At 40.4% G+C, this 27307-nt stretch overlaps 3 protein-coding genes across 9 annotated transcripts in view; all 3 read right to left on the bottom strand.

Annotated features, from left to right (window-relative positions):
- The window catches only part of LOC121908437 (receptor-type tyrosine-protein phosphatase S-like), a 67691-nt gene extending 58776 nt beyond the window's left edge, over nucleotides 1-8915 (bottom strand). For all 7 annotated transcript variants that reach the window (XM_042428448.1, XM_042428453.1, XM_042428450.1 and 4 more), the window contains exon 1: nucleotides 8615-8915. The gene's annotated coding sequence lies outside the window, so the exon portion shown is untranslated. The remainder of the gene's footprint in view (nucleotides 1-8614) is intronic.
- A 4949-nt stretch (nucleotides 8916-13864) lies between these two features.
- fem1a (fem-1 homolog a) lies at nucleotides 13865-16080 on the bottom strand. Its single transcript, XM_042428592.1, has one exon. The coding sequence runs from the start codon at nucleotides 15884-15886 to the stop codon at nucleotides 14033-14035; it is 1854 nt and encodes a 617-aa protein (XP_042284526.1). The 5' UTR covers nucleotides 15887-16080; the 3' UTR covers nucleotides 13865-14032.
- A 2431-nt stretch (nucleotides 16081-18511) lies between these two features.
- Nucleotides 18512-21791, bottom strand: LOC121908935 (C2 calcium-dependent domain-containing protein 4C-like). Its single transcript, XM_042429269.1, has 3 exons — nucleotides 21247-21791; nucleotides 19922-20697; nucleotides 18512-19724 (listed from the first exon to the last, which is right to left on the bottom strand). Exons 2-3 carry the CDS (start codon nucleotides 20666-20668, stop codon nucleotides 19173-19175), a joined length of 1299 nt encoding a protein of 432 aa, XP_042285203.1. The 5' UTR covers nucleotides 20669-20697; nucleotides 21247-21791; the 3' UTR covers nucleotides 18512-19172.
- Nucleotides 21792-27307: the final 5516 nt, after the last annotated feature.

Here is a 27307-nt window from a genome sequence, read left to right as displayed (position 1 = left end):
CTGTTTATGTTTAAGTGTCCAATTTTTCAACTCTACACTTTAATTTCCTTCATGTTAGCCACATTTACAGCAGCATCCTTGGTCTTTAATGCGTCTGTCTACTCCTAGTAGGAAAAGACGTTATTAGCTTTTCATATCTCACAACATCAGCACGTCAATAAAACAACACACAGCATCGCTATTGTTTCAAACTGTTTCAGCTGTTAGATTGCTGTTCCCCATGAAAAAATTCTGGATGTGCTTCAACTTTTGTTCACAACTCCATTTCATAGCCAAGACAACACACGGATTCGTGATGGGGAACAAAAGGAGGGAGAAGCGTGACTGAAACTTTCTCCTCCCCAAACTGCAACATGCTAAAATAACGCACTAAAGATTCCACCTTTCGATCTCTGCATGACCTCAATCTCTGCATGTCTAGGACGTAGCAAAGCTGCTGCAGTACCAACAATGGAGCGGCAAATGTACACCCACTCATCTTAAAGAGGCTCAGACCAACACAGCTAGAAAGAGGCATCCCGTAATGGAGGCAAAGTCCTCAGATGAGCCCAGCAACAGATGAAGTGGTTTCCGCTAAGCAGGAAATTACCAAATGGCATAAAAGTACATATAGGGCAGATTATCAGTGGGGATCAGAACAGAGGGGACACTGTTAAAGTGTTTGTATGCTAAGTGAAGCTGCTCTGGTCTCGATGCTGCTAGTATGAAGAATCAGTTTCAGCAAATCTAACACTTAAATGAGATAAGCAGTCAATTACAATATCACATATTAGTTCAATACAACCATATCTTAATTAGAAGATAATGTAATATTAGTTAACATTTCATGAAATTACAGTACATTATTCCCTTCCTAACCTTTATTTCAACTACTAATGGTCCATTAATCAATCTCTAATGTAGTGCCACCTGTTTTCTGAGGTGTTACTTTCACCCACCACCTGTGATGCTCACTTTAACAAAAATAAATGCATTTCTATTCCTACTAATAGAAATGTAAAATATGGTTTAAGAACTGTTTTTACGACTGGATAGGATAGGAAAAGCATTATGAAGCTATAAATAGTTTTAAATCTTTAAGAAATTGCTTTGAAGACAGAGCCAAATGACAACCGAATGTTAATCTTTATATTTTTTCACACAGGTGAGAACGTTATAGTATTTATGAGTCAGTGTGCTGACAATATATCTGCATTAACATGTCCCAATTTTGGTTTAATAAGAGAGCAATGTATCACACTGTCTGGTGAACACCTTGTAGCTTAAATTTTGACAATTTTCATGCTCTGAAATAAGTTGATGGATTACTTGCTCCGCCGTGGGCTGAGTCAATTTTTCAACCCCTTAGGCTCATAAACCTCTTTCAAACCCTTTAGGGTCATGCCAAAAATGTGATGTTATTGAGCTAAAACATGGCTGTTGTTTTCTTCCCCAAATGAACAGACATTTTGCGGATACCGTTTCCCCTGACAGGTGAGGGCTTTCACCTGACAACAGCTGAAGAACAAGATGCACGCATGACCACACAGAGACGCCTACGCAACGTTCACTCGGCTGAAACGAAAACACAGAGCTTGCAAACACCCAAACATATTCCGTAATTTCTCTCAGAGACCTCTCTGTCTCTTTCTGTTGCCTGCTCTTCAGAGGCAGCCGATCTTCTGTGCAGCGGCTCATTACGCAGGCTGATGGTTGATTCCTTGTCAACTCACTGTCCAATTAGCATATCTAAGGCTGGCGCAGACTCTTATCCTAGTGGGAGAGAGAACTGTATATACATACTGATGTCCACGTAGTTATGCACTTGCATGTACATTCCTAATTGTTAAACAGCTCTGACATATGAGAGAAGAAGCATTGTGTTAATTATCCGATTACTGGGCCAATTCGTAATTCAAATGTAAGCCACAGTGTTGCTTTTTTTTACATAAATCCAAAACACTTTAATAAATGTATTTTGAATAAGTTATCACTGATTAAATTTTGTAACTGTTTGCATTTATATAAGGATGAGAAAGGTGTGAGGAGCTTATTTCCCATTATTCTTTAAAGCAAAACAAAATTTTGTACAGTGATAATATATCTCACATACACACATCTATCTATCTATCTATCTATCTATCTATCTATCTATCTATCTATCTATCTATCTATCTTAAGGTGTGGCTGTCATCCCCAAAAGGCTCACCATCATTTCTCACTAAAATTAATGATTAAAAGTCTATCGAGCAGAGCGCGCACATGCACACACACGCGCACACACACACACACACACACACACACACACACACACACACACACACACAAAGGACAGACACCACCAGCCAAGACACACACCGTAGCCAATTAGTGAGCTTCTCCCGGAGCAGGACGAAGACTCCCTGACAACAGAGAGCACCTTCATCTTCCTGGACGTCATTGTCATCATCCTGGCCATCATCATATTTCAGTTGCGCTTCATTAATGAGACACACCAGCCATTTTCCCCTCCCTGTTTTAGCTGTTTAGCAAAACCTATACATCAGTCACAAGACAAAGTCTGGTTGTGCACAGCAGATCTGAGGGCTTGTTGGTAAAAGCTTGTCTTGAGAGTGATAACAGTAGTCTTGAGAGGCGAAGTGCTTTGCTTTAATAACCTCACATTGACTGATCAATCGTATAGAATTATCTAGTGGGAATGTCATTAATGTATGCTCTGTTGATGGTCTTCAAATAGGTTCATCCTTTTATTGGTTTCTAAAATGTATATTTTCCCTTGCACGTACGCAAACATTTGAAATACCAATACACACGGGGCTGACAGAATAAAGAATTACAAGCAGTGGTCCCATATTTACCTACTTGTGTGCTACAATCTGGAAGCAACCCTTTATTCATTCTTAGTTTATGTAAAAGATCTCCCATCCCTTTGGGAGATGCTTATTAATTTTCTGGAGACACAGTGTTGTGTTTGCCCAGAATCCAACGCTCTCCTGTGTATTTTTGCTGTCATGGTAGCACCTGACTGGCTTGGTCACATGATACGTCGTCCACTGAGAGCTCATTATCTCACAACTGCAACGCTGCTCTGCAACAACACTGAAATCATCTACAGAACATTAAAATACATTTCACATTTTTTATTATGGTGTTTAGTTAAGCTCCACGAGTAGCACAAAAAAATATAGCTAAAAGCATTACCGATTCTGATTTCTGAGGCTGCATATGCTGGTGAACAAATTCTATTTACGTGCTACACAGGCGGCCAGCCCTAACAGTTCTGTCACTAACCAGCCATTGCATGACTTCCTGATGGAGATGAGATTTGTGACGGCAAATGAATTTCTCCTTGAGGGACGATAAAGTTGTGAATAGAATTGAAAACCGGAGTAATGGGGTAGAAAAACTGCATTTGTCCTCCCTCTCATTGCTGAAATCAGATGGAGAGCGTGTCTCGGTAAGTGAGAGATGAAATGCTTGTCAACGGTAACAGACTTGCGCACGGATGCTTTCCACCAATGACTAGCCATTACTCTCACCACCATCAAACAAATACTTCATCCAACCTGGCATCCTTCAGCACTGTGGAGACAGAGTAATCATGAAATGCCACAAACAAACGATGGGGCTATATTCAAACAGTCATGTCAACCAGTCCCCACTAGAACCACTACCTGCAACTACACAAACATCACACACTGCAGAATGACCCCACACCCCAGAGGGTGTCCAATCTTCTAGCGTTTAAGTTTTCTATCTGTGAATAGTTGTGATGATGGAATGGAGCTGTAAGTTTCCTGGACGTCGTCCCTTTTCCATCCTGCATGGCAAAGGTCTTAAAGTAATGCAATGAAAATGTTCTTTCACTGACTGTCATTATGGAGGCATGCCAAAACCTTTTTTCTTGTCTTGGATCTGTAGCACTGACTACAACAGGGAGCACTTGGTTTGGATAGATGACACAGGCATCTGGTCTATATGTAAGGAAATGCAAAACTGGTAATTGTATTGTAATGTAGAATTACTGAGACATTTTAAGAGTCTACAGCTATACTAATAGCTCTGTGAGGCTGCACTTAGGCATAGCAGTGTTTTGAGCCAAGTGTTAAAGGCAGAATGACTATAAAACATGCTGATGTTTAGCAGGTATGATGCCATGATAATAAACACAGTTGACCCTGTAGCTGAAGTGAATGTCATATGTTTTGCAGGTTGGTCATAAACCAAAGTTTTGACCTGATGATGGTTTTAAAGGAAAAGTCAGGTGATCACCAACATTATTACTATTATATTACTATTAGGGGTTCAGCAGATCACAAATCTCACAGTTGGGATCATATCATGTTTTTGAGTCACAGTTTGGCTCATTTTACGGATCTGCAAAAACAAAAAAAAAAAAAAGGGAGACAAATATAACTTTGCTTTTCATTTATTCTGTAAAACACTTAAAGCAAGGAACTTCTGCTCATGGTCTTAAATGAAAACAACCGTCAAGATGTCCAATATTTACTATGAAAGCTAAGCTAACCTAATCATATGCTGTACTTTGCCACAGAATGTATAACACAGTGATCTCAATGGCTCTAGACTGATAAGAGTGAGTAAGAAAAGGTTTTCTATATGGGCACAGATTGCTGTCTGCATTAGCATTCATATAGCTTCAAATCTCAAAAATATTTTGGCGCCTCGCCCAAATAAATTCATCCAACCCTCTAAGCACGCACTGAGGTGTTTTCCACTCCAAGAGGTGAAAATACTTTTGAGGACTTGTCAACTGCTTGAAGCGGGGTGCATACAATATTCCGGTGTTTGAACATTAAGTGGCAGCTAACTGTACACTTCAAAGTAGACGGTACCTACTCTTTCCCCAAGTTCTGATTAGGCAGTTTGTCTTCTGCTTTTTCAGCCATCTTGTCACTCAGGCCTTCCCTCCTAATGACTCCTGTCAGTCAGGGATGTCACTGTCAAATCGAGTCAATGGCTGCACTTCCTCCACCAATGATTGGCTAATGACCCCTGTACATCAACACATTTAGCCATTTTCAGTGCGAATGTCAGCAGAATGAAATACTCGAAAAAACATGTGTCCAGTCATGCAATGTCCAGAAGATTGCATGAAAGGAGACTTGAAACTTCAACTGAGAAAGACGACAGGAAAATCTCATTCAGGACAAGAATGATGAGATAGATGTTGAAGAAGAGAGGAAGGCTGACCAGAGGACAAGGAGGCAGCAGCGACAGGAAAATAATGCCCTCTTTTGCATAAGTGAGGAGAGGAAGAGGGGGGAGGGGTGAAAAGGAAGGTGAAGATGTCTTCAGATGTGGCAGTTGTGATGAAAAGAGAGACGAACGACTGAAGACAAGAGGTGGGGAAGAGAGGAAGAGAAGAGAGGTAGTGGAGGAGTGTGCATTATTCATCCCCGCTGACACATCAGAATCTCTGATTCATCTGGAGAAGGGCATCAGTCAAGTCACAACCTATCTCTTAGCCTTCACTCATATGCACACAGGCACACAGAAACAGAGACACATGTATGCGCGCACACACACACACACAGACACAGACACACACACACACACACACACACACACACACACACACACACACACACATAATGGCAAATGACCTTCTGGTTTAAAAATGAATAATTATGAGTCTGGCTCACTAAAGAGGTGATCAACAACAGACTGAGGTGGGTCTTTGCACAGCCAGACAATAGTGGAGTTGCGTTGCTTTCTAGTACTTGTTTACGTGAATGTAAATTACCTCCCTGCACAACTATTTAATTCTATTTAGTTATCTTAATTTAATATAGTTAAAAAAAACTTGAAATGAAGCTAAAAGATGGGCAAACATACTAAATAAACATGGGAACTGGTTCAGCTGATAATTCAACATTATTGTTTACTGACTGTCAATGGAATTGCACCACATTATGAGCAAGTTTGTCGAAATGATTTATTCCAAACAGAAAGTATTGCTATGAAAATTAAATTAGGCATTGAAGTTACATGTGTGCAAATGTTTGTCTAATAAAATGCATATTAGATGTTTTGTGTTGTGGTATTGTTATGTGAGGAATTGTTGTCATTAGATGTGATGATCAAGTTTTCATTATGTTTTCATACCAATGTGCATCTTGATATGGGTAAAATATGTAAAATCACACATAAAATGACTAAAATGCTGCTGAATATGATGTACTGTGTTGCACTGATATACCCAACAAAAATCTTCATACATATTAAACAAGAACTAAAATTTCTAGTTTGTAAAATTTCTAAAGAAAATTTGCTCAGAAACATTCAATTTTAAATTCTCTACACACACACACACGTATATATATATATATATATATATATATATATATATATATATATATATATAGATAAATAAATAGATAGATAGATAGATATAGATACAATAATATATATATATATATATATATATATATATATACATATAGTTATTATTATTAAAGTTGTTACACCAATTTCCACCATATTGTGCAGCTCTAAGTGGTTCATTCTGCATGCAATGTGCATTGTTTCCAGCAGCCTCTGAATAAACAAGAAGAGAAGCGGAGGAGACAAAAGCTCACTGTTTGGAAGGCTTTGAAAAGGTCAATTAATATCAATGCCTCGACAACAACAAAGTTTCTGTCTGCTTGTAATACAGGTGGCTACGCTCCCAGCATCAAAGTTGCGTGCCTTGATGTTCTCCTTCCTTCCAGCTGACTGGTGCAACAAAGTAAACAGAGAGTGTATACACAGAGATTCTGATAAAAACCCATGCATGGGCAGAACATGTAAGACCAGGGAGGAAAGTAGAGAGCGGAGCAGTTCGGGTGATGCTGCCGTGCGAATCTGGGAATAAAACTTCAATGAGGCCTTTGACGTGAAACCAAAGCTGCTCCGGTGGGAGCGCACGTCATCCGGCATATTCAAGTCTGGATGGATCTTACAGTGGTATCTGCTTGGAAGAAGCAGGAAACCATTAAGGCCTATGGTTGAACCCTGTGAAATGCTATTTGAGGGAGAACATGACATCACTGATTTCATAAGCTACTGCTCCTTACAGCGCCTAGGTGAATACCTGTGGGGCTGAGCATCTCTTGGCTTTTGGAGGAGATTATTTGATCTCCTTCCCAGCGACAGAGACAGACTGAGAACATTTGCAAGTTTAATTATTCTGCTTCCACATAATGACTTATCCCTGTCATAATAATGCAAATATCTAGATCCTTGTCTCTTTCATTAAGGTGGAGTGGCTTATGTGTTTTTTTTTTCTGTTTGGCAGGGAGTGGAGCTGAAATATCATAAGCCAGAGAAGAAAAAAAAAATTGGGGATCTACTAAAGAGGTGAATTCATGTGTAAAAATGACTGATTAAAATAATTAGGGATGTGGAAATGGTCTGGAACAATAACCAGCAAACACACAGTGCCCTAGGGAAAATTTCCCATCTGTGTGTGAGTAGGAAGACTTCCCTCAGATTTGCCACGACAGTGCGATTTTCCAGTATACACAGGCCACACAGCGGAAATACAGAAAACCTAAACAGGCATTTGGAGTGTACATGATTAAATCCCAAACAAGCAATAGCCCTCGGAAAATGTGTCAAGATGAATCGATGTATCATTAAATTACACTCTGCCTGTATGCGTGAGTGGCTACATTAACAGCAAATCCTACTGCGTATAATTATAGACATATGAGAGGTCTATGGACCACAAAACACTGCCTATATGTGCAGATGGGCTTGTTTTAAGTAATGCTTGAGAGCAGCAGATGCAGCAGCCACTCTATTGTCTAGAAAACAGTCTTGCTAAATAAGTCCATCCGCCTTGCCACCTGGTGTCATTCCATACCAAAAAATCATTGTAATATCAGTATAATAGCTGGTATGGATTTATAATATGCCTGTGATAGCCTCCTCAAAAGTGTTGAGAGTGACATTATCTTAATGGGATTTTTACTTTGCTTTGCCATCACTGTAATATATCAGCACAGTGGCAAAAGGACTTTGAAAGGAACATTGTGATCTTCCTCTGAATCCTCTTTTAAAATATTCTTAACAAATCTATAGGATTTATTTTTATCATAAGGGTTTGGTTTTTCTTCAACAATGTTATTGCCTGATTTTTTCTTTTCTTTTTTGAGACAAAAATATCAGACATTGGGCTCGTTATACCTGGAGAGTGCTTTAAGGGCCATGACAAAAAGCCACTTTAAATGAGAGTGACCGAGGAACAAAGGCTCTGCCAGTCTGCCCGGGTCCCTCATGCTGCCCAGCCAACAATAAGGAGGGGGGGGGGTGAAGAGGGACGCGCACTCACAGTGCTGTTGCCAACCAGCCTGGTCTGCACAAACCCCCGCGGTCAGCTCTTCACCCAAACGTTTGAACAAAGTCAAGTCAAGTGATGCTGGGATGCAAGAGGGGGGAAAGGCGCAAAGGAGACTCCCAGCTCCACTTCAACCAGAAAACCTAAACGATGAAATTTCATCCCGGCTGGGATGCACTCTTACCTCATTAGTTTCCGAAAGGCTATTCGACAAGTGCAAATAAGCCGTCTGGGTGGGGTACAAACGGCTGCAAACACTAACTCTACATGAATGTATAGGATGCTGGTTACCTTGGTAGGAAGTGCTCCGTCTTCTTTACTGTCTGGTAGATTCATGTGGGTGGATTTGCAGCTGGAAGCTTCCTCGGAAACAGCAAGGATAAATGTAATCCAGTGGCAGCAGAGCTCCACTCACAGAAAGGTCTGCCTTTGAGGAGGAGGATGCATGCACACATCGCCGGCGTTTCCCCCAAACCGTACCGTCCTGTCGACCTCTCGGGAGCGTAGCGGGTCACGGCTGCTCCTCAGCCTTTTTGTCGGGAGAGCATTGCTGGTCGTACGGCCTCAGATACTGCTGGTTGATGTCATTGATACTCCCTGCCTTCTTCCTTAACGCCCTCCTCCTTCCCTCCCACTCCTATAATCCCCCTCCCCTCTCTCTCTCTCTCTCTTTCTCTCTCACATACACACACACACACACACACACACACACCGGAGCTCTCCCCCTCCCCCTACACATGACGTGATGCAGGCAAGATCTCCAATAGCAACCGTATCCCCCATCACCCCTATTACCCCCATTACTACTCCCACATCTCCCTCACCTCCTCCAGCTCTGACTGGATCGCTGACTGGTGCAAAAGAAGTGGCTGCTGAGGTAGGTTGCTCTTGTGTATTGGTGGCTGATTTTTCCACTGTGGTCCCCAGGGGCTAAAATGAAGATAAGCACCTTGAAACCTCGTAGATTCCCATAATACAGTGTCTAATTATAGCTGTTGGCAGCAATACAGAGTCATGGCCCCATATCAGCTCCTACAGAGCAGAACTCCCTCACTAAATTATAGCTGGACATTCTAAAATATTGTGGAGAAAACACAACTCACTGTGGGACATAATGGGAATATATTAATAACTCTGTAGGAGGTAAACAATGAATGTATAAAAAGTTAACACTATACTTTTTGTTGAGGGCAAATCTATAGAGGAGTTTATAACCTTTCTGTCATTTGTTCTATGGGAGTCCAGCTCTCAGTAGCCAGTTTATTAGATACACCTTGTTAAAACTAATGCAGTCTAATAAAGCAGACCTGTTATAAATCCTACCTTCATGAAGGTTACAATGCTCAGTTTATGCTAAGATTTTTTTTTCCACCACCTCATTTATACCAATAAGGGTAGTCTCATTAATATAAATCTGTCATATCAATCAGGTAAACTGAGTGTTTTTCCCCAAATGCATATTTATCTCAGGCAGCTCTTTTTTTTTTTTTTTTTTACAGGAATGTGGATGAAAATGGTTTTTTTTAAAAAAACAAAAAAAAAATATGCTTTGGACTTGCTCTTAAGTCACATTATACCTGGGCAAAATCCAAGATAAATATATGGTAAAGGATGTACATACATTTTTGAAATGCTTTTGGCTGCTAGCAAGAGTCACATGGAAATGACTGCAGGAAAACTCTTCAACCAAGGACGACTGGACTGCAACAATGAAATAAATTTGTGGAGTATCTGACCTTTACCTAATATGAAAAATATGTAAAATACGAGGGAATACTGGGGAAAATTGACATGTCAACCCACTAGTTTTGCTTAAAAATATCAATAAAAATAAAATTGGGAAAAAAATATGAAAATTATAGCTGATCCATTTTGCTTTTAATCCTAAGAGATGCCACATCGATTATAACAGGCCTCTCTCTTTTTTAAGATTGGCTCTTATTTAGGTCATAAAACCAACTACCACAAGGGCAAATTCTGAGGTGTTGAAGGTTGTCATGATGCTTCAGGACTGTATGAAGGAGGATTTACTCTAACCTCTTTGCTGACCCCCATACATACAGCGCTCTGCAAACACAGATATGCAGTGGCGTCAGCAACTCTCCCTAGCTGGATCACTGTTCATCCACATACATTAGAAATGCATATTAAACCCTGCGCAGTAGCTTTGTAAAATTATGCAACTCACTCTTTCTGTCGAAAAAAAAGAGAGGAAAATTAGTCAACTGCCACCACTTCTGATGGTAATGGGCAGCTACCATTTTTGAGTCTATCACATGGTTTTAGAGGAACAAAGGCGACCAGTCTTGATTGATTTTCTTTGTTGCTAGTGACATCTAGTGGGCAACTGCTAGTATGAGCTACTGCATTTACATCAGGGTGGAAGCGTTCATACAAAAGCTTCATGTCTCTCTAAATCCAGAATCAGGTAGGTCTGTATTTTTCAATAGTAAACCTCTTATATTATCAATCCCAAAAGTAAAAATCACCACTAAAAATCACCATAAAACGTTGGGACAGACAAAGACTTCTGACTGTCCCGACATCCAGGACAAAGTGTTATGGGGACATGAGCTTTCTCCATTGCTGCCCCAAAACTATGAGATTCTCCTCCACTATTGAGATTTTCAAGTGTCAACTAAAAAAAAAAACTTCTACTCATTAACTTTTAACTGTTACTCACTTAATCCAGCTCAGATATTTCTCCTGAAGTCTCTGTAGGTCTGTGTTGCCACTATGGGCTCTGTATGACCATGTGCCTTTACTTGTATTATTATTTATTTATTTATTTATTTTTCTGTTGTTTTGTTTTTGTCTTCCTCTCTGTGTGCTGTGAAGCACTTTGGATCAACTGTGTTGTGAGTAAAGTGCTATATAAATAAAGTTGATTTGATTTGATTTGATAAAAACTCTTTTTATAAGTGAAGAGATGCACTTCTTGGAAGTGCACAGTTACCTTTGACCTCTTAACATAAGTCAGTTTGCAATGTCATCATTTTAGTTTATGTCTAACTATCTATGTCACCTGGCACCCTGTACAGAGAGGTCAGAGGTCAGATCATTAATAGATTGTTGTTTTATTACTGGATGCATGTTAGACCCCCATTTACCAGCTGGTGTTTCTCACCTGACCATGTCAACATGACACCTGTCATGTTTACCTTAACAGTAACAACAGCATATCATTAATTATTTTAGGTTAACCTAACGTTCCAGTATTTTCACCTTTAACATAAATGAGTTTATATTGTGTCTGTTTCCTGGTGGAATAATGCCGTCTCTGTTGTCTGTAAACTGTCTCTAGCAGTCACCTTGTGACCTGCCTGACTGTATAGCATTACAGTATTCCCATTTTCAGAGTTGAGGCTAGGGCAAAAGAACCCTAAAATTAGCAGGGTAAGAGCCCTGTCTCTACCACTGCCCCGCAGCAGTGACGTTAATTACACTCTATTTATACTTTAAGAGTGCAGGACTCCGAAAGATCAAGTTTCTGTTATGCTTTATTTCAGTGTCCTTGAGTTTATGTGAGCAGAGGAGTGGAAAGACCATGTTTGGTATAAAGAGGTGAATGAAGTGGGCACTAATTAATAAATCCCTAGACCAACTATTATAAAATATTATTCCACCAATGTAACGCTTTTTATGCATCCTAAATCATGTGTATTGCACTTTCGAAATAAGATAATTTTATGGACTTGGCTGCGTTGGTGTGGTTGTAGGGATTTTATGTGCTACTACTGCAGCTATTTCAATCCACCTAAATATGTATAATGAGGCTCTTAATCCAAATGCCGCCACTGTAAGCAACTGCATTAAAGAATGAAAGAACTAGTGACAAATCAGAGCATAAAAAGAGAGACACATTTTCTTTTTTTCTGATACTTTTAAGCCTAGTTTGCACATCAAAAACAAAACCAATATTGAGTTCACCCACACACAATCACACAGATCCTGTTGCGATACTGAATTTTATTCAGATATCTCCAACACACTTTTGTTCTTGAGTTATCATCAGTTAAACGATTCGGTAGAGAAAGAGAAAGGCAGCGACAGTTCATAGCCTGAATGTAAGTTGTCTATTTGGGATTTAGAGCCTCTCGGTGTGCATTCGACTTGGTGGTGCTTAGCACAGACAGACAAATAAAACATTCATGATAACACAAGATAAACAAAAGAGAGACTATTAAAAATAAGACTAAGATGCAGGAATGGCCGGAGAGCCATCTGTTCCATTTCTGTGAACTGCATCTGAGGTTAAAGGGAAAGTTCACTCAAAAACAGATTTAACACATGATCTTGGAGTTCATTTGTGACTTCTCCCAAGGTTACAAACAAGAGAATTGGACTGATGTTTCTGTCATCACAAACATCATAGTTCTGAAACTGCTTCTTTGACAGTAAATTGAATATCTTTGTTGATGTTGACATTTCTGAGGGTAGAGATGTAGGCACGTTGTAGGTTCTAGTTTGAAACTGTTCATTCGGACATAGGCAAAAATTTTAAGAAAACATTCTTAGCTCATAAATTCAGATGGAGATACTGATTCACTGTCAATGAAGCAGCCCCAGTTTAGTCTAATTATCATGTTAAAATGAGCATCTAAAATTGAAGATGTCAAATCTGTTTATGCAGTGAATCTTTGCTTGTAAAACCTTGCCTCTGATTGGAATATCACAAACTGCATAGGTTATAAACGTCTGTGTGCAGACTGGTGAGTGTTCGTCTGCTCTTTTCACTTTGCCAGAGGGAAACGACTCAGCCTCAGTCTCAAAGTCTTTCAAATGATGGCTCTGCAGGCTGTCACTTTAAGTCAATAGTTCTGCTTATAATTAGGAAGATAAGTTAGTTGCTTTTCATTTTGCCACCAGTTTACAGTCTGTAACAGAAAACAGCCTCCTGGCTGACACTTTGGCACAGTAATTTCAACACCTTCCCATATCAAAGAAAAATAGCAGATGTTACATGTGAACAAGTAGAAACAGGCAAAAATTTGCCAGCAAGCAAGATGGTGAGTTTGTTCAAACACATCTTTTCTGGATGATTTTGCTAAACAACAAGTGAACTCACTCTTCAGTTTCATGCATGTTATCCGGCTAGTTTGATCAGATGCTTTCTATCAGTAATACTAAAAACCCATCTTTCAAACAGTCCAGCCACCACCAAACACACACAAGCACCATCATATTGTAAGTCTCCTTTTCAGTGAAGGGGAAAATGCATTAAAGCCTATGTCAAGTTGAAGTTTCATCCTGCTTTAAATAGCAGTAGAAAAACCAATAGTCATTTTAAAAGTCTACATCACTTACTGTAACATTAGAATTTAGTGATAACTGACCAGATCTGAGCCAGAGATTTAAGCTCAGGTGCTGGATGATTATTGCTACGGGTTGGTCTGACACAAGAACCAAACCTTTCCCTTCTCCTTTCTATTCAGGCTTTTTCATCTTAACTTTTATTACTATTTTCTTTATGTTGTGTGTTCTATGTTATTAATACTGTAGCACTTTGAATTTCATTATGAATGAAAAGTGCGGTACAAATTAAATGTATCATTACTTTTTATTATTAAGGTGGGATGGCAATGGTTGGGCCAGGACTAAAGCAGAAGTCAAAAGGAGACAGGTTGGTGGCCGGTCAGAGTAAGGGAAGGGGGGTCAAAAGGAAGAGTAGTAGTGCAGGGGTGCCTCATCAGGGAACAGTAGTGGAAGTCAGTGCAGCTCAATGAAAGCCTCCATCTCCTCAGAGATGAGTCCCCTGTAGGGCAGTCTGTGCTTCTCAATTGCACGCGCCGCCAGGCACTGAAGGGTGACATAGTTCAGCGGGTAGAGGGCTGGGTGTCCGCTATTCTGCTCATCTAACAGCTCGTAGGCTGTCTTCCTCTGTGCATTTGTAGCGTCAAAGTGAGCCCCGGCCTTCATAAGTAGTGCCATAATCTCTGGGCAACCATTGCTAGCAGCGATGTGGAGTGGCGTGTTGTTCTCACAGTCACGTGAATCGACGTCTGCGCCGCACTCTAGGAGCAGCGATGCCACCGCCTGGGAGGGGAAGCGGCCGACGGGGTAACGGCCCACAGACGTGGTCTCCTTGTCTACAGCCATGTGAAGAGGAGTGAAGCCGCATCGGCCTCGTGGATTAAGCTTTAGCAGGCGGTATACTGTGTGCTTCTTCTGATGCTCCTGCTCTGGGTTGCACTCCAGCTTCTCCAGGAGAAAGATGAGGTGGAGGATGATGGAGAGGGCTTTGGTGAACTGAGGAGCTTCTGGGGGGTTGTCCTTCTGCGCCACAGCTCGCTCTACTTCCCTCACGCTTTTCCCCAGCACAGTCATCAGATCGTGGAAGGTGATGCGTGTTGACAGGGTGCCTTTAGCCCGGTCTTGAAGGACAAAAGAGAAGAGCTCTGCAAAAGACAAGAAGCTGGAGGCTGTCATGGGACTGAGAGGGTCTAGATTGCTCTGCTGCATGTCTAAAGCATATTTCCACAGACTGATGCATCGTTCAAAATTGCCTGAGTCTGCATACACAGCTCCCCTGTAGCGGATGTAATAGGAGGTGTCTGGGTGGGATGGTCCCAGGATGCGCTCGCGAACCAACAAAGCCTGCATCCTCATTTCATCAGGGTCTGTGATCAAAGCTTCCAGTTCCTCTGCAGTGTTCACCTCTTGTGCACAGCCATAGGCAGGGATAGGGGGCCCCGGTGGAGGCTTAGTCAGGGAACCGGCTTTGTCCCCTGGCTGCCTCAGCTCCATGGCCCTTCTCCAGTACCTCATCGCTCCCAGGAGATCCCGCTTTTTGTCCACAAAAGTAGCCCCAAGGAGTTCTAGTGCATCGATGCGTTCCTCTCTGGAGGTGCGAGGCTGATGGGCAAGGTATTCCACAATGTTGGTGTGCCCTGTCACACTTGCAGCTAGAAGCGGGGTCATGCCATATCCATCTCTCTCCATTCGAGCATTGCACTTTAACAGCATCTTCATGATGTCCAGACTACCTGACTCAGCACAGTCGTGGAGAGCAGTGTTTCCTTTGACACTCTTGCGGTTGACATCGGCACCACGGTCCAGGAGGAACTTGGCTATCTCCTTGTGGCCTTTGTAACAGGAGATCATGAGGCAGGTGTGGCCGTGTCTGTTGGCCACCTCCATGTCAGCTCTGTGCTCCACCAGGTAGCGGACGATCTCCAGGTGACCGTCGAAGCAGGCAGCTCGCAGCGGCGTTGAGTTAGTTAGTGTTGCATTGTTCACTGAGGCACCGTGTTTCAGTAGCGTTTTAACCACAGGGAGGTGACCGGCTGCCGAAGCCGCCCACAGCGGCGGAGCCCCTTCGATGGTCTCTCCGTCAAAGTTGACAGACCCTCCGAGTTCAACATTTGCTTTACAATGTTCAAGGAGGTAATCTACAACCTCTAAATGTCCGTATCGAGAAGCTATCAACAGAGGGGTGCCTCCCTGTGTCTTCTCCTCGGCTAGAGCCTCCAGCTCCTCAGGAGTTTTGTTGCTCAGCAACTTCTGGATAAGTTTCAGCTTACCATCTCTGGCCGCGTTGAAAACCGCCGTCGTTATATCCATTTTACAGGCTGTGTGCTGCCGCGCTGGACACCAACCCCATAACCACTCGTTTATGGTAAAACTGGCGAGTCTGGTTTTAAATAGCAGAGAGCAGGAATCTTACTTTGGACTCGGTTTCTAGCTTACATCTTTCTGCCATTTTGAGGGTGCCGTCAAGATGGCGTTTGTGTTGTTTGACAGGTCTATGTTTACGATTTCAGTGAGGCATTATGGGTGGCGTAGTTTTGATGGAATTCCCATTCCCGGGAGATGGGCGCTTTTTACTTTTCAAAGAACAACATTTCCCATGATGCTTTTGAGCTGAATGCCCTAACAGCTGATGGGTTCGTTTGTTTTAGTTGTTCAGACCAACAAGGCGCACCGCCTCAGCTAGGTAGAGGGTGCCAGTTTGTGTCCGCAGTGGAGAACAAAGTGGTTGCTAGCTGTGGGTTCACAAACCCAATACACCCTTTGAGAGAAAACTCAATTTCAAAGGTAAATTGATTCTCATCACTGAAGACATAAATAAGCTCCTGCATGTGAATACAGTCCAACAATAATGTGTGATTAATCAGAAATAAATACACAAATATGTATTTATTAAAAAACAGTTCTATTTACTGAACGTGGAGCTTTGTTACCTTAAATTGGCCTTTAAAATCACATTGTATCTATTAAAGCCTTTGAAAATTATAGTGAACACATCAATTATTATTTTATTTGACAAACTGGGGAAACAGACAAAAATAGTTGCAGGGGAAGATGAGATGCTGGAGTCCTCTTCTTTGTCTAATTGTCCCAAAACTGCAAAACAAAGGTGTTTTTTAAATGATATTTCCCCCCTGATGATAAAAGCAGACATTTGGGCTATACTGTATGTTTGGTCATAGTTAAATATGGCCTTTATTTGCAAATTACCAGAAAAGTCTGTATTTGTAATGCATTATAAAGTCTGACTTTTAAAACTACCAACAAACCCTACCAACTATCATTTCAGATCATCAGTTTCAGTCTGAATTATACATGCTAAGGAAAGCTAAAATAATCACTGCAGTGAAATGACAGTCACCTCAGTCTTAGCTGTCTCAATGTTTATGTCTTCTCAATTGTTTTGGATTTCACTTATGTGCTTATGTGACACATTGAGGCCTCCTGCATTGTGACAAACATCCATCATGTACTGCAAACAGAATCAGTAGGTAGTTAAGGCTTCTGCAGTCACATTAATAGGGTAATGAATGACAAGGTGGCTAAACCAAAGTACATACTCCGAGATTAAAAACAGTACTATTAATACAGTTTGGTGAATACTATGAGTATGTGCAGATGAAGGGGTAAATGATAGATAGACAAAAACACATAAACTGAGCCCTGCCCACTCCGAATCAATAAGAGGAGTACAGAGAAAACAGCACAGACAGAATTCTCTCATATGAAGTAACCAAAACTATTCTGTTTTGGGTATCGGTAATTGTAAGACGCTGATTGAGAAAAATAAGTTTGCAGGACCTTTAAATATCAATGGAAGCAAAAAATAAATACATAAATAAATAAATAAAATAAAATAAACCTTTGCACCTTTATCTGCATTTGAGTCTGTTTTGCTTTATGGTGTACTTAAATTTAGAAATTATTAGACAAACACTTTTCAATAATTTGAGCTTCACCAAGTCTATAGAAGCAAAAATGATTAATTTTTCTTGACCAGTTTTATCTCTTTGCTCTCAAGTCTGTTGGAAATTAATCTTCTTTAAGCCCACAGATGAATGAGTCCCAAATGGATGCTTGTTATGACTTAATGCAGTGCTTTATAAGTAAATGGAGCTGGCTGCAGATCACTCCAGGGTATAAGTCTGAAAGTGTTCTCAGAGTGCCTACATTTTTTAAAATTTAATGTATTTTTCTTTCCTTTTCAGGTTCATAGAATTGCCTGTTCTGTTGTATAAGAGCAGAGGGCAGGAGGCACCCAGGGCAGGTCAGCAGCCAATTAAAAGTTGCCAAAAATCATTTTGATGCTTTAATTTTAATTATAGTTTTGGGGTTTGGTGAAGTGTCATGCTGTCATTTCACCAGTAGAGGAGGCATAAGATCTACTCTTTCATAATGCTCTTTATTACTCAGAGGGACCATGCCCGTGTGCCTGACAAATGTATTAGTGTTTACTGTAGAGTATGTTTTGTATTTCTCATAGCCTATTACCTCAGCACACATGCATCTCCATTTAGCAACCCAAGTATGGAACATATAAATCAAGCTACGGTATAACCTCACTGTACAGATAATTATATCTAGAGCAGGAGAACGCTTGCCAACAATTGTTCCTGGAGTGCAATTCCACCTCCTGCTATCCTTAATAACTATTTGAAACTCACTGGAGGGCAGCACGAACAGGAAACGTGTTTTTAAAATTAAAGAGGGAGTTTGAATGCACACAGAGACAATATTGCATGCAGAGAACCAGGATTAAGAGCCTCACAAATGACACCCAGCCTGTGCCTGTCTCACAGGACCCAGCCTCAGACTTGTTTGGAAAAATGGAAAGCTTAGGGCAGCAAAGAAGGCTTTATAATCGTTTCCTGTCCTGAGGAATTATTAGAAGACAAAATGACTAAAACAAAGCTGCAGGGTAAAAAAAAAAAAAAAGAATCAGTATGAGTTTGGCGTTTTTATTTAGAAGTTCGAAAGCATGTCACATAACAGCAGTCATATGAACATTACATCCACCAGCAATTAAAATCTAATCTGTGAAGCACACAGAGCCATTGTTAATTTCAAATACCACAGGAACATGCAAGAACCCCACATGTAATATTACTGCATCATTACAAAAAATACAGCTCCCACTTAAACGAGATCATCACTCACTGCATCACAGCTGATATGATATTGAGCCACAGCACAATGCTCATCAGAGAAGGCAACACCTTTTTTAACTCAATACTCAAAGAGAAATACACATACAAGGACCACAGTTCCACTGTTCACATTGCTAATTCACCGGTAAGCTTGTTAATAATGGCAGCTTCCATTTGTGTGACCTGGACTGACCTCTGAGAAAAGCTAGTAATGGCAACTTTATGAAGTGGGACTTTTAATTCTACAGAGGTCTTTTTTTTTGTCTTGTTTTTTTTTTGTCCTATTGATGTACATAACACAGTGTGCAAGATACAACTCCCTTGTCATCAGCATGCTTTCACCTGTCCGGTATTTATTAGATCTGTGAAGTGAGATGGATAGGAAGAGAAAGAAGAAAGGGCCCTCAAGATGTGGAGCTGCTTGTTTTCACCAAAGTCTTGACAAGGGCTCCCTAGAGGCCTGCGAGCAGCTCACTGAGCAGCACCTCCCTCTCTCCTAGAAGCACGTCTCTCTTCAGACTGGTTCCTTTGTTCACTACCTTTATCTTCATGGCCAGACTCTTTACTTGTGCCTGAGGTAGTGCGTCAAAAAAGAAGTCCTCGTTGAATACGGGATTCCTGCTATTCTTGATGATGGTGCTTCTCTGTTTCTGCTGCTTGCCAGGATTTAGGTAGAGCGCTACGCAGCAGTTGATGCTTTTAAGGTCCGTCTGCCTCTCATAAAGGGACTCAGCTGCAAGCACACGTACCCTCAGCCGAGCTGCCTCTGGGTCATAGTGGGTGCTCAGCCTCAGTGTCCCCCCCTTGTGGAGATTGATGGTGTGCTCGCGCTGCAGGAGGTCTGACGCTGCACCCTTCATGCCACTGCTTTTACAACCACGGAAGGCGGGAGAGGGAGGGCAGCGCATGCGGCGGCGCTGCATGTTGGGGCTATTGTCAGCTGAGCTGCATTCATCAGTGGAGAGAGAACTGTGGCGTGCCAGGGAACGCTTGGCACGAGATACCTAGAGCGAGGGAGGAAAAGCAACTGGTGAACATACAGAAATAAGCCTTGTGGTTAACCAAACAAGGAAAACACTTTTGTCACAGTCACACATTGATTAATAACTTTCTAACAGCCAAGCCGTATATATATATATATATATATATATATATATGTAGAGAGAGAGAGAGAGAGACATATAGAAACAGAAGTCCTTGCCTTGGCTTGTGTCTCCTGGGTGATGGAGCGCAGGAGAGAGGCAGAGCGGGACAGGAGAGGGGAGTTAAAGGGGGATGACTCTGCTGAGGAGCAAGTGTCGCTCTCTCCACCACTGAAATAACGGTAGGGGTTGGGGTCAGCTGGGGCCAGGAGAGCTCCCCCTTGGGAGCGCCTCTGGGAGTTAGGGGAGGTAAGAGGGCTGCTGGGGTCACTGTGGAACAGGCTCTCCTTGCGTCGAGTATGGGGAGACTCAACTAGGGTCGAAAAGCCATAGGAGGTCTGGGCCTTGGGGACATACGGTAGAGACATTGCAGTCTGTGACTGGGGGTCTGCATTGGTGTTGACTTCAGCAACAGCCCTGTCCGAAGATCCGACACTTGGCTCATCAGCACTCTCTATTTGGATGATGTGACGGTTTGCTGACTTTTGGAGATTGCGTGTGTCCCCTCCCAGGCGGGAAAAGAGGCGAGGGCTGCAGGGGTTCTTGCTGCTCCGAGCTCTGGGGCTCTGGCTGCAGATGGCATGGTCAGAGGAGGAGGGTCGCAAGGTGGAGCAGTGCTGAGGTTCTGGGGTAAGAGACTCTTCTGGTGGGCAGCAAATAAGTTTCGGGGGAATGAAGAAATCAGGGATTTTGTCTGGAGTGAGGACATTGGCATAAACAGAAACAGGGATGGCCTCCTGTGTCTGTGGCTGGGATTGTGTCCCACTGCTCTCCACAGAGCTACGGAGCTTCTCCAGTAGCCACATGCCCACTCAGATGCCTCAGCTCACAATTTCTGTTAACAGAAAAGTGATGCATGAAGAGGAGACATCACATGCAACCATAACAGACAAAACTGACTAATTATGTATATATTTTAGGTTTACTTAGTACTATTCCCCATAAGACAGAAACCTTTGACTAAATTTGTGCCTTTTACAAGAAAAACACATCTAGAACTAATCAATCAGAACTAAAATGAATTAAAAGTATAGACCTTTAAGTTGCTGCAAAGAAGCATACATTCTTTCATAATTCAAACATCGAACCAGTGACTAAGCCTCTCCAAAAGGGAACTTTAATGTGCAAACGTAGTGAGATAAAAAAAAACCCTTTAATTCTCCTCTAAACGATAATACACGAGCGCTTTGATGTGCATCTCGTAACAAATTCGGCGTTTTTACCACATCAATCTGCGTTTTTTCCTCCTTGAAATCACATTTATTGGAATTTTTATTGCTCAATAAAATCCTTGTTATTAGCAAAGATGCGTCAATATAACTTTTTTACATAAACAAAATCACTTTAACTACCGTCGAGTTGCACATCTAACAAATGTACCTACCTGTTGACTGTAAAACTCTTTTCCGTCGAAAAAAATGATCGTCGTCGTGCGCTTGTATGAGACCTCTCCAAGCGCTCCGTGCGTAAAAGGTATTTTCCAGTCAGCTGAAGTCAAAGTGTGATCCAAAACGCTTGCCAGCGGGAAAAGGCTGTTAGATGAGGCACCCTCGCTTTATATGATGGGGTCTCTTGACTTCTGAGCCAATGAGGAGGTTGTGTAACCTTCCCATGATTTTTACCATAAAACTATACCCCGCGCAGGGAAAAACAAAACTAATTCAGTGGCGGTTGTTTTATCACCCACAAAGTGTCGCAAATTATCTAACGCCTCATTGATTTTTTTTTTAAGAGAACGTCGCTGTGGCTTCATCTGGCATCACGTGAGATCTATTATCCTCTGTATTGTTGTCAGATAGTGCATCTCTCCCTATAATACATGGTGCACACAGACACCTTAATTGGATTTCCTGGTAGCAAACTGATGATGATGTAGAGTGACAATATGTTGTGTTAACATCCACCATCTGAACTCATTAACCAATGATAATGAAAGAGACAGCTTTTTGTCTTGTTTGCACAAGCTGTGGACAAAATAGAATAAACAAACAATGAAAAAGAAACGACAAAAAATCAGTCTCAAAGGAATCTGCAGTGAGTTCTATTAAGTTGAATCACCATTACCGTGCATCTGTTTTAAAACGTTTCTATGCTGCAGTGCATTGCTCTTCAAGGCTTTGAATCAATAACAGCTTGTACAGACTGGAACAAAGAAATAAGCTCATATCATGTCTGTCCTGAAGTCCCTGCACTTGCTTCAAATGAGTTTTTGGATAGTTTCAGAATCCTTGTGTTTGTCTGTAAATCTTTGCATGGACACACCACTGACTTTGATTTACTGCCAGATATGTCCCCATAGAGCCCCATAGAGCCCCTCAGATCCACAGATTCTGTGCTGCTTGCTGTTCCCAAAACTCAGACAAAGACCTGCGGTGATGATGCCTTCTGTAGTTTTGGACTCAAGCTCTGGAACAGTCTCCCTGTTGATTTGAGGACAACAACAACATCAAATGCGGCATTCAAACCCCTTCTGCAAACTCACTTTTTAAGATGTTATTACTGCTCTATTATAACTCTCTTTCTATTTCCCTGTGACTCTGTAGGTAGATTATATTATATTATATCATATTATATTATATGTGTGTGTGTGTGTGTGTGTGTGTGTGTGTATAAAGTAGACAGTCACTATTTTTTTGAGGTTTCAAAATAACATAAGGCAACCCAAATATGCCATGCCTGCAGATCTGATCTCAAAAACTAAAAAAATTACATAATGTGTAATATCTAAAAAAAAAATCATGATATTACACCCAAAAATATGAAACATGTCTGTGACACATTCTTAAAAACAATATTCTTGCTGCTCATTTCTGTGTTAAGTTAATGCACAATGTGGTGTAAGGACACAAAACCTGAGCAAAGTAAAAGTAATATGGACTGATGAATTGCCTTTGTTTTCTATCTGGACCAGTTTCTGTCTGTAGAAAGCCAAAGAATGTGTTCAACCCACAATGTCTTTTGCCAGGTGTTAAACATGGAGGTGGATCTGTCATGGTATGAGCAGCCATCTCGTAGGAGTCATTTGGACCAGTCAATATTCTGCAGGGTTTCAAAAATGGCCAAAGAATATGAGGCCATTTTACAAGACCATGTTACACCCGACTGGAAACACTGTTGCTTCACGATATATTCCACACTGACAACCCCCACACCTTGCTGAACATTACTAAAATTTGTATAATTTATTGTTTGTATTGTTTTACCCAACATCTATATGTTCACTAACTCTGTACATAATTACATACCAAAGGTCATGTAAGAAAAGGCAGAAATACATTATTTGCATGTATGATAGGATCATTAATACATGTGCATTGTTCTCTCTTTTTATTTATTTCCATTTTATGTTTCTTTGGTTGAAAGTGTCTTCCCCATCTTCTGTACAGCGACAAGACATCTGACCAAAGATACCTAGTACAACCACAGTCTGATGCTGTTAATTCATGAAGGGCAATAATAATAATATAAATAAATAATATCATTCCTTGTTGAAAGATTACCAGCTGGTCATTTGCTTCTTAGTTCAACAAATATAACTAACATATATTCAAAATACTGAAAAGATACCGTACCACAAAATAATAAGGAGCAGTAGACCATCTTAATTTCTTTTTCTTTCTTTCTTCATTTATTAGGGATGGCTCACATAAATTAACATCAATATGTTATTAGTGAGAAGCCCTGGTTGTATATGATATATACTGTATATTCATTGTTCATGGTTCTTTTCTATTTGCTATACAACCTAAGAAAATAGTGACAAAAATATATATTAATATCAGAGAAACCTGAAAATAGCCGTACACTGATGCCACAGCCAACCTACAGTAATTGAGTTTGAGTGTCTTATATCCAGTAAATACTCAAAAATAATTCTAGCTGTAATTGCTGCCTAAAGGGGGTTCTAGAAAGAACCGAATAAAGGTTCAAAACACTTATGCAACACTTACAAGATACATTCATGCCATTTTTCTGAAAATAGAGTGTAGTCCATTAAATATTAGTGAAGAACCATTAGATAAGTACATCAGGGGTTTGATTCATCCACTGGTCTAGCCATCCATTTAGAGATTTGACCAGTCAGCTATTTTCCAATTCCATGGTGAAATGCTTATTTTGCCCTTAAACTGACCTCGTAATGTTACTGTAACAAGACTAAAAGTCTTCAGTCAGCAGCTCTGTGAAACTGCAATGCTTATTACACAGAAGTAAAATACATCTCATCTCAGAATCAACTTATCAGACTCAGGTCTACAGAGGCGCAACAGCCTCAACTGGCTCAGTTGGCACTATTATTTTCATTTCAAACCTGCAAAATTAGGGGGTAGTGGAGGAAAAAACTGTCCAGCTGAATGTGAAAACTAATTCCCAAATCATTACAGAGTGGATAGAAAAGGCACAGGAATGAATCTTTTAAAAATAATCATTACAACTTCACAATATCCCCAGGTAAGTATGCATGCATACATTTACTATGTACATGTAAACTATTAAACCATGAAAACATTAAAATAACTATAAAAAATGTGTCAGAAATATCAATATATCAAATATCAATAAAAAAATCAATGTACCTAATCTGGTTTTGTTAAAAGAACTAAAATGTGTCATATGCTAAATCCAGACCTAACTGCTTTGCATCCACAGGTGAAGACTGAAGGCTTTACCCACACAGTACTGTACTACAGTTAAAGAGTAAAATGATTAAGCTACCTCACTTCAATGTCATTTGATATTGAACAAAAAACCTTGGATTCTCACTCAAAGTTCTGGCAATAGTGTTACCATACATGTGTGCTGACAATACTGACAATATGAATTCTCTTTATGGTGGCTTTTCACTGAGAAAAAATCAAACCAATGAAAAAAACAAGGAAAAAAACAACATTGAAGTAACCAGAGATTATCATTTATTTATAATTTATTCATAGTTTGCACATCAATATATATATAGAAAGCAAAAATATGTGCCTCACAGTGAATGAATCTCACCTTCTTCTGTAATAGTGTAAATGTATAAATGTGATGATTCCAGTTTCTGATTATATTAATAATGATTATACATTTTTATGATATCATCAGAATTTTTTCATGTACCATTCTCTAAATCATTTCTCGCACACATTAACATAATAAACCGACAAATTGTGTGTATGCAGACACACACTCACACACTCAAGCAAGCATGGTAATGTGACTGTGTCAGTTTTAATTGGACCAAGGCTAGTGTGTTTCTGTTTATAATGAGGCCTCTGACTGAAATTCCACATTTATCTGATTCTTCCCACACCCTCTTCAACCCGACCTACAGGATCGAACACAGCTCACTCGCTCCAATTAAGTCTCTGCAGTAGGTTATCTGCAGTACCTACAGTAACTACCTATATGGACATAACCATGCACGTCACTTCAGCTTACCATCAGCTGATCCAAATAGTCACCTGTCATGTTTGATAATTGAAAAAATGGAGGTTATTTCTGCTGCAAATGTGTCATTCTTCTCTACAGTTCCGACCAGCCAAATGTTTTATTAACTGGTTTTATGCTGCTTTACCTGTGGTATTTTATGCATACTGATGGCACTGATCTAGATAAGAAATCTTCTTAAGTTAGTTTTTAACACCTCAATAAGCAGCAGTTTGACGGAAGGTCAGTCAGTACAAACGAATGATTTGCAGCCCAACTTTATTTATAAATCCACAGAGTTTTATTTTAAATTCCAGTGGAAATGCCAAAGTTTTTAAAGCTACCAAGTATGTCAGGCTGACTTTTATAGGAAATGTGTATCAAATTATGCTAAAGACATCCAGAAGATTTGATGACATTTGATGGAATGGTGCAGCCACAGAAAACATTTTTGAATATTTCAGTAAACATAAAAGTAAACATATTATATTTCAGTAAACATAAAAGCTTCAATGAAGAACCAGAACTATCTATACAGATACAGATAATATGTTAGATAACGTGGAATATGGTGATTCTTGTGTTTGTCCACCTAGTGAATGTAAGTCCACCATTCACTCTCCTTTTAGCTCTGTTTTTGGTCTCTACCAACTGTTGAGGAAAATATCCGGCTCGCTAGCTGCTAAATTCTCCAATATCTTCACCAGCTCATCGCTAACTTTGTCTGTTTGCCGTTTGGTGCTGAGCAGGTAGTGTATATTGGATTTTTAGAGCTGCCTGCTGCGACAGAAAAGGACATTATGAGAGCAGTGAGAGAGCTAAACTTAATGAGCCAAAACTCGCTATAAAGCTCTATAAAATCAAGGGGAGCTGCAGAGTCAGGTGATAATTCTCTGTAGGTTCATCACTACGAGCCACGCCGCTGACATTACACATTGTCATTTGATACATTGTAATTATAAAAAATATTGATCATAGCTTCTTTAAAGCTACTTAAGAAGAAGCAAAAGAGAAAAACAGCATGTAAAGGGGTTTTAAGCCTACTGTTTGAAGTTTCTGTACCACATAAATAAATAAGGGTCAAGAGTCAAAGTGTCAGCCATGATGCAGGCAACTGAAATGTAGGATGTGAGGTATTTTTTTCTCCTCTGTCATACCATGAAGAAGTGGATGTGTTCCTTCTTTAAGAATGAAGAATATCAATTACCTTACCCAGGTACTTGATATTGACATTATGAATACTAGTGCAGTACCCATTCAAGACGTGCCTGTTCTTAACGATCTCTCAATACCTAGAGAGAACAGTGCCCAATCCTTAAATGCCTCTCATGCAGACTATCAGTAGACATAGGAATAGTAGAGCTTCACCCTTTGAAATTTTTCAATCCATTCTCTATGGTAGTTCTTATTACTACGGATGTAATCCCACCTCGGACCACAATGTAGGCTGCAATGGCGCAGTGGCACTGTTCGCATTTCCATTTGTTGACTCCACAGGCAGAAGAAAAAGCAGAAGCAACATTGTTTATGTGGTATTTTTTTTATACATTTCTTGAGAACCCCTCATCCAAACAACTTCACACTTGACACTGCACTTCCTTGGGTGCTCAACAATACACCCGCCATGTGTGAAGTCGATCAGAAAAATGGTTGTCAAGATATGTGAAGGACACACATACATACAGAGATTCCTTCTTTTATAATTAAATTAGATTAGATTAAGTACTGCTATCAGGTATGGTCAATAACCACCCAACTAAATTTGTTTAATGTAGTCACCGTGTCTTGTAATGTCTCATTTCCAGCATGTGAGAGATTTAAATTTAACCTGTCTTCACATTTTTGTTATTTTATATCTGACTTACAGACACTCCGTCAGTGGTTGACAGTGTTGCTGTGATCCCTGATCTGTCCTACATCTAAAAATGCTCATTGTCTCAATAAACAGCACTGTGACTGCATTTAAGTGACATTGCCATTCAGTATTTTTAAATTTCAATATGCTCACCTGGAATGACTTCTGTACCCGCCATCCTTGT

Source organism: Thunnus maccoyii, chromosome 12 (genome assembly GCF_910596095.1).
Source record: "Thunnus maccoyii chromosome 12, fThuMac1.1, whole genome shotgun sequence".
NCBI classification, from domain to species: Eukaryota; Metazoa; Chordata; class Actinopteri; order Scombriformes; family Scombridae; genus Thunnus; species Thunnus maccoyii.
Note: the sequence above shows the minus strand (reverse complement) of the source record. Positions and strands in the feature narration are given on the sequence as shown.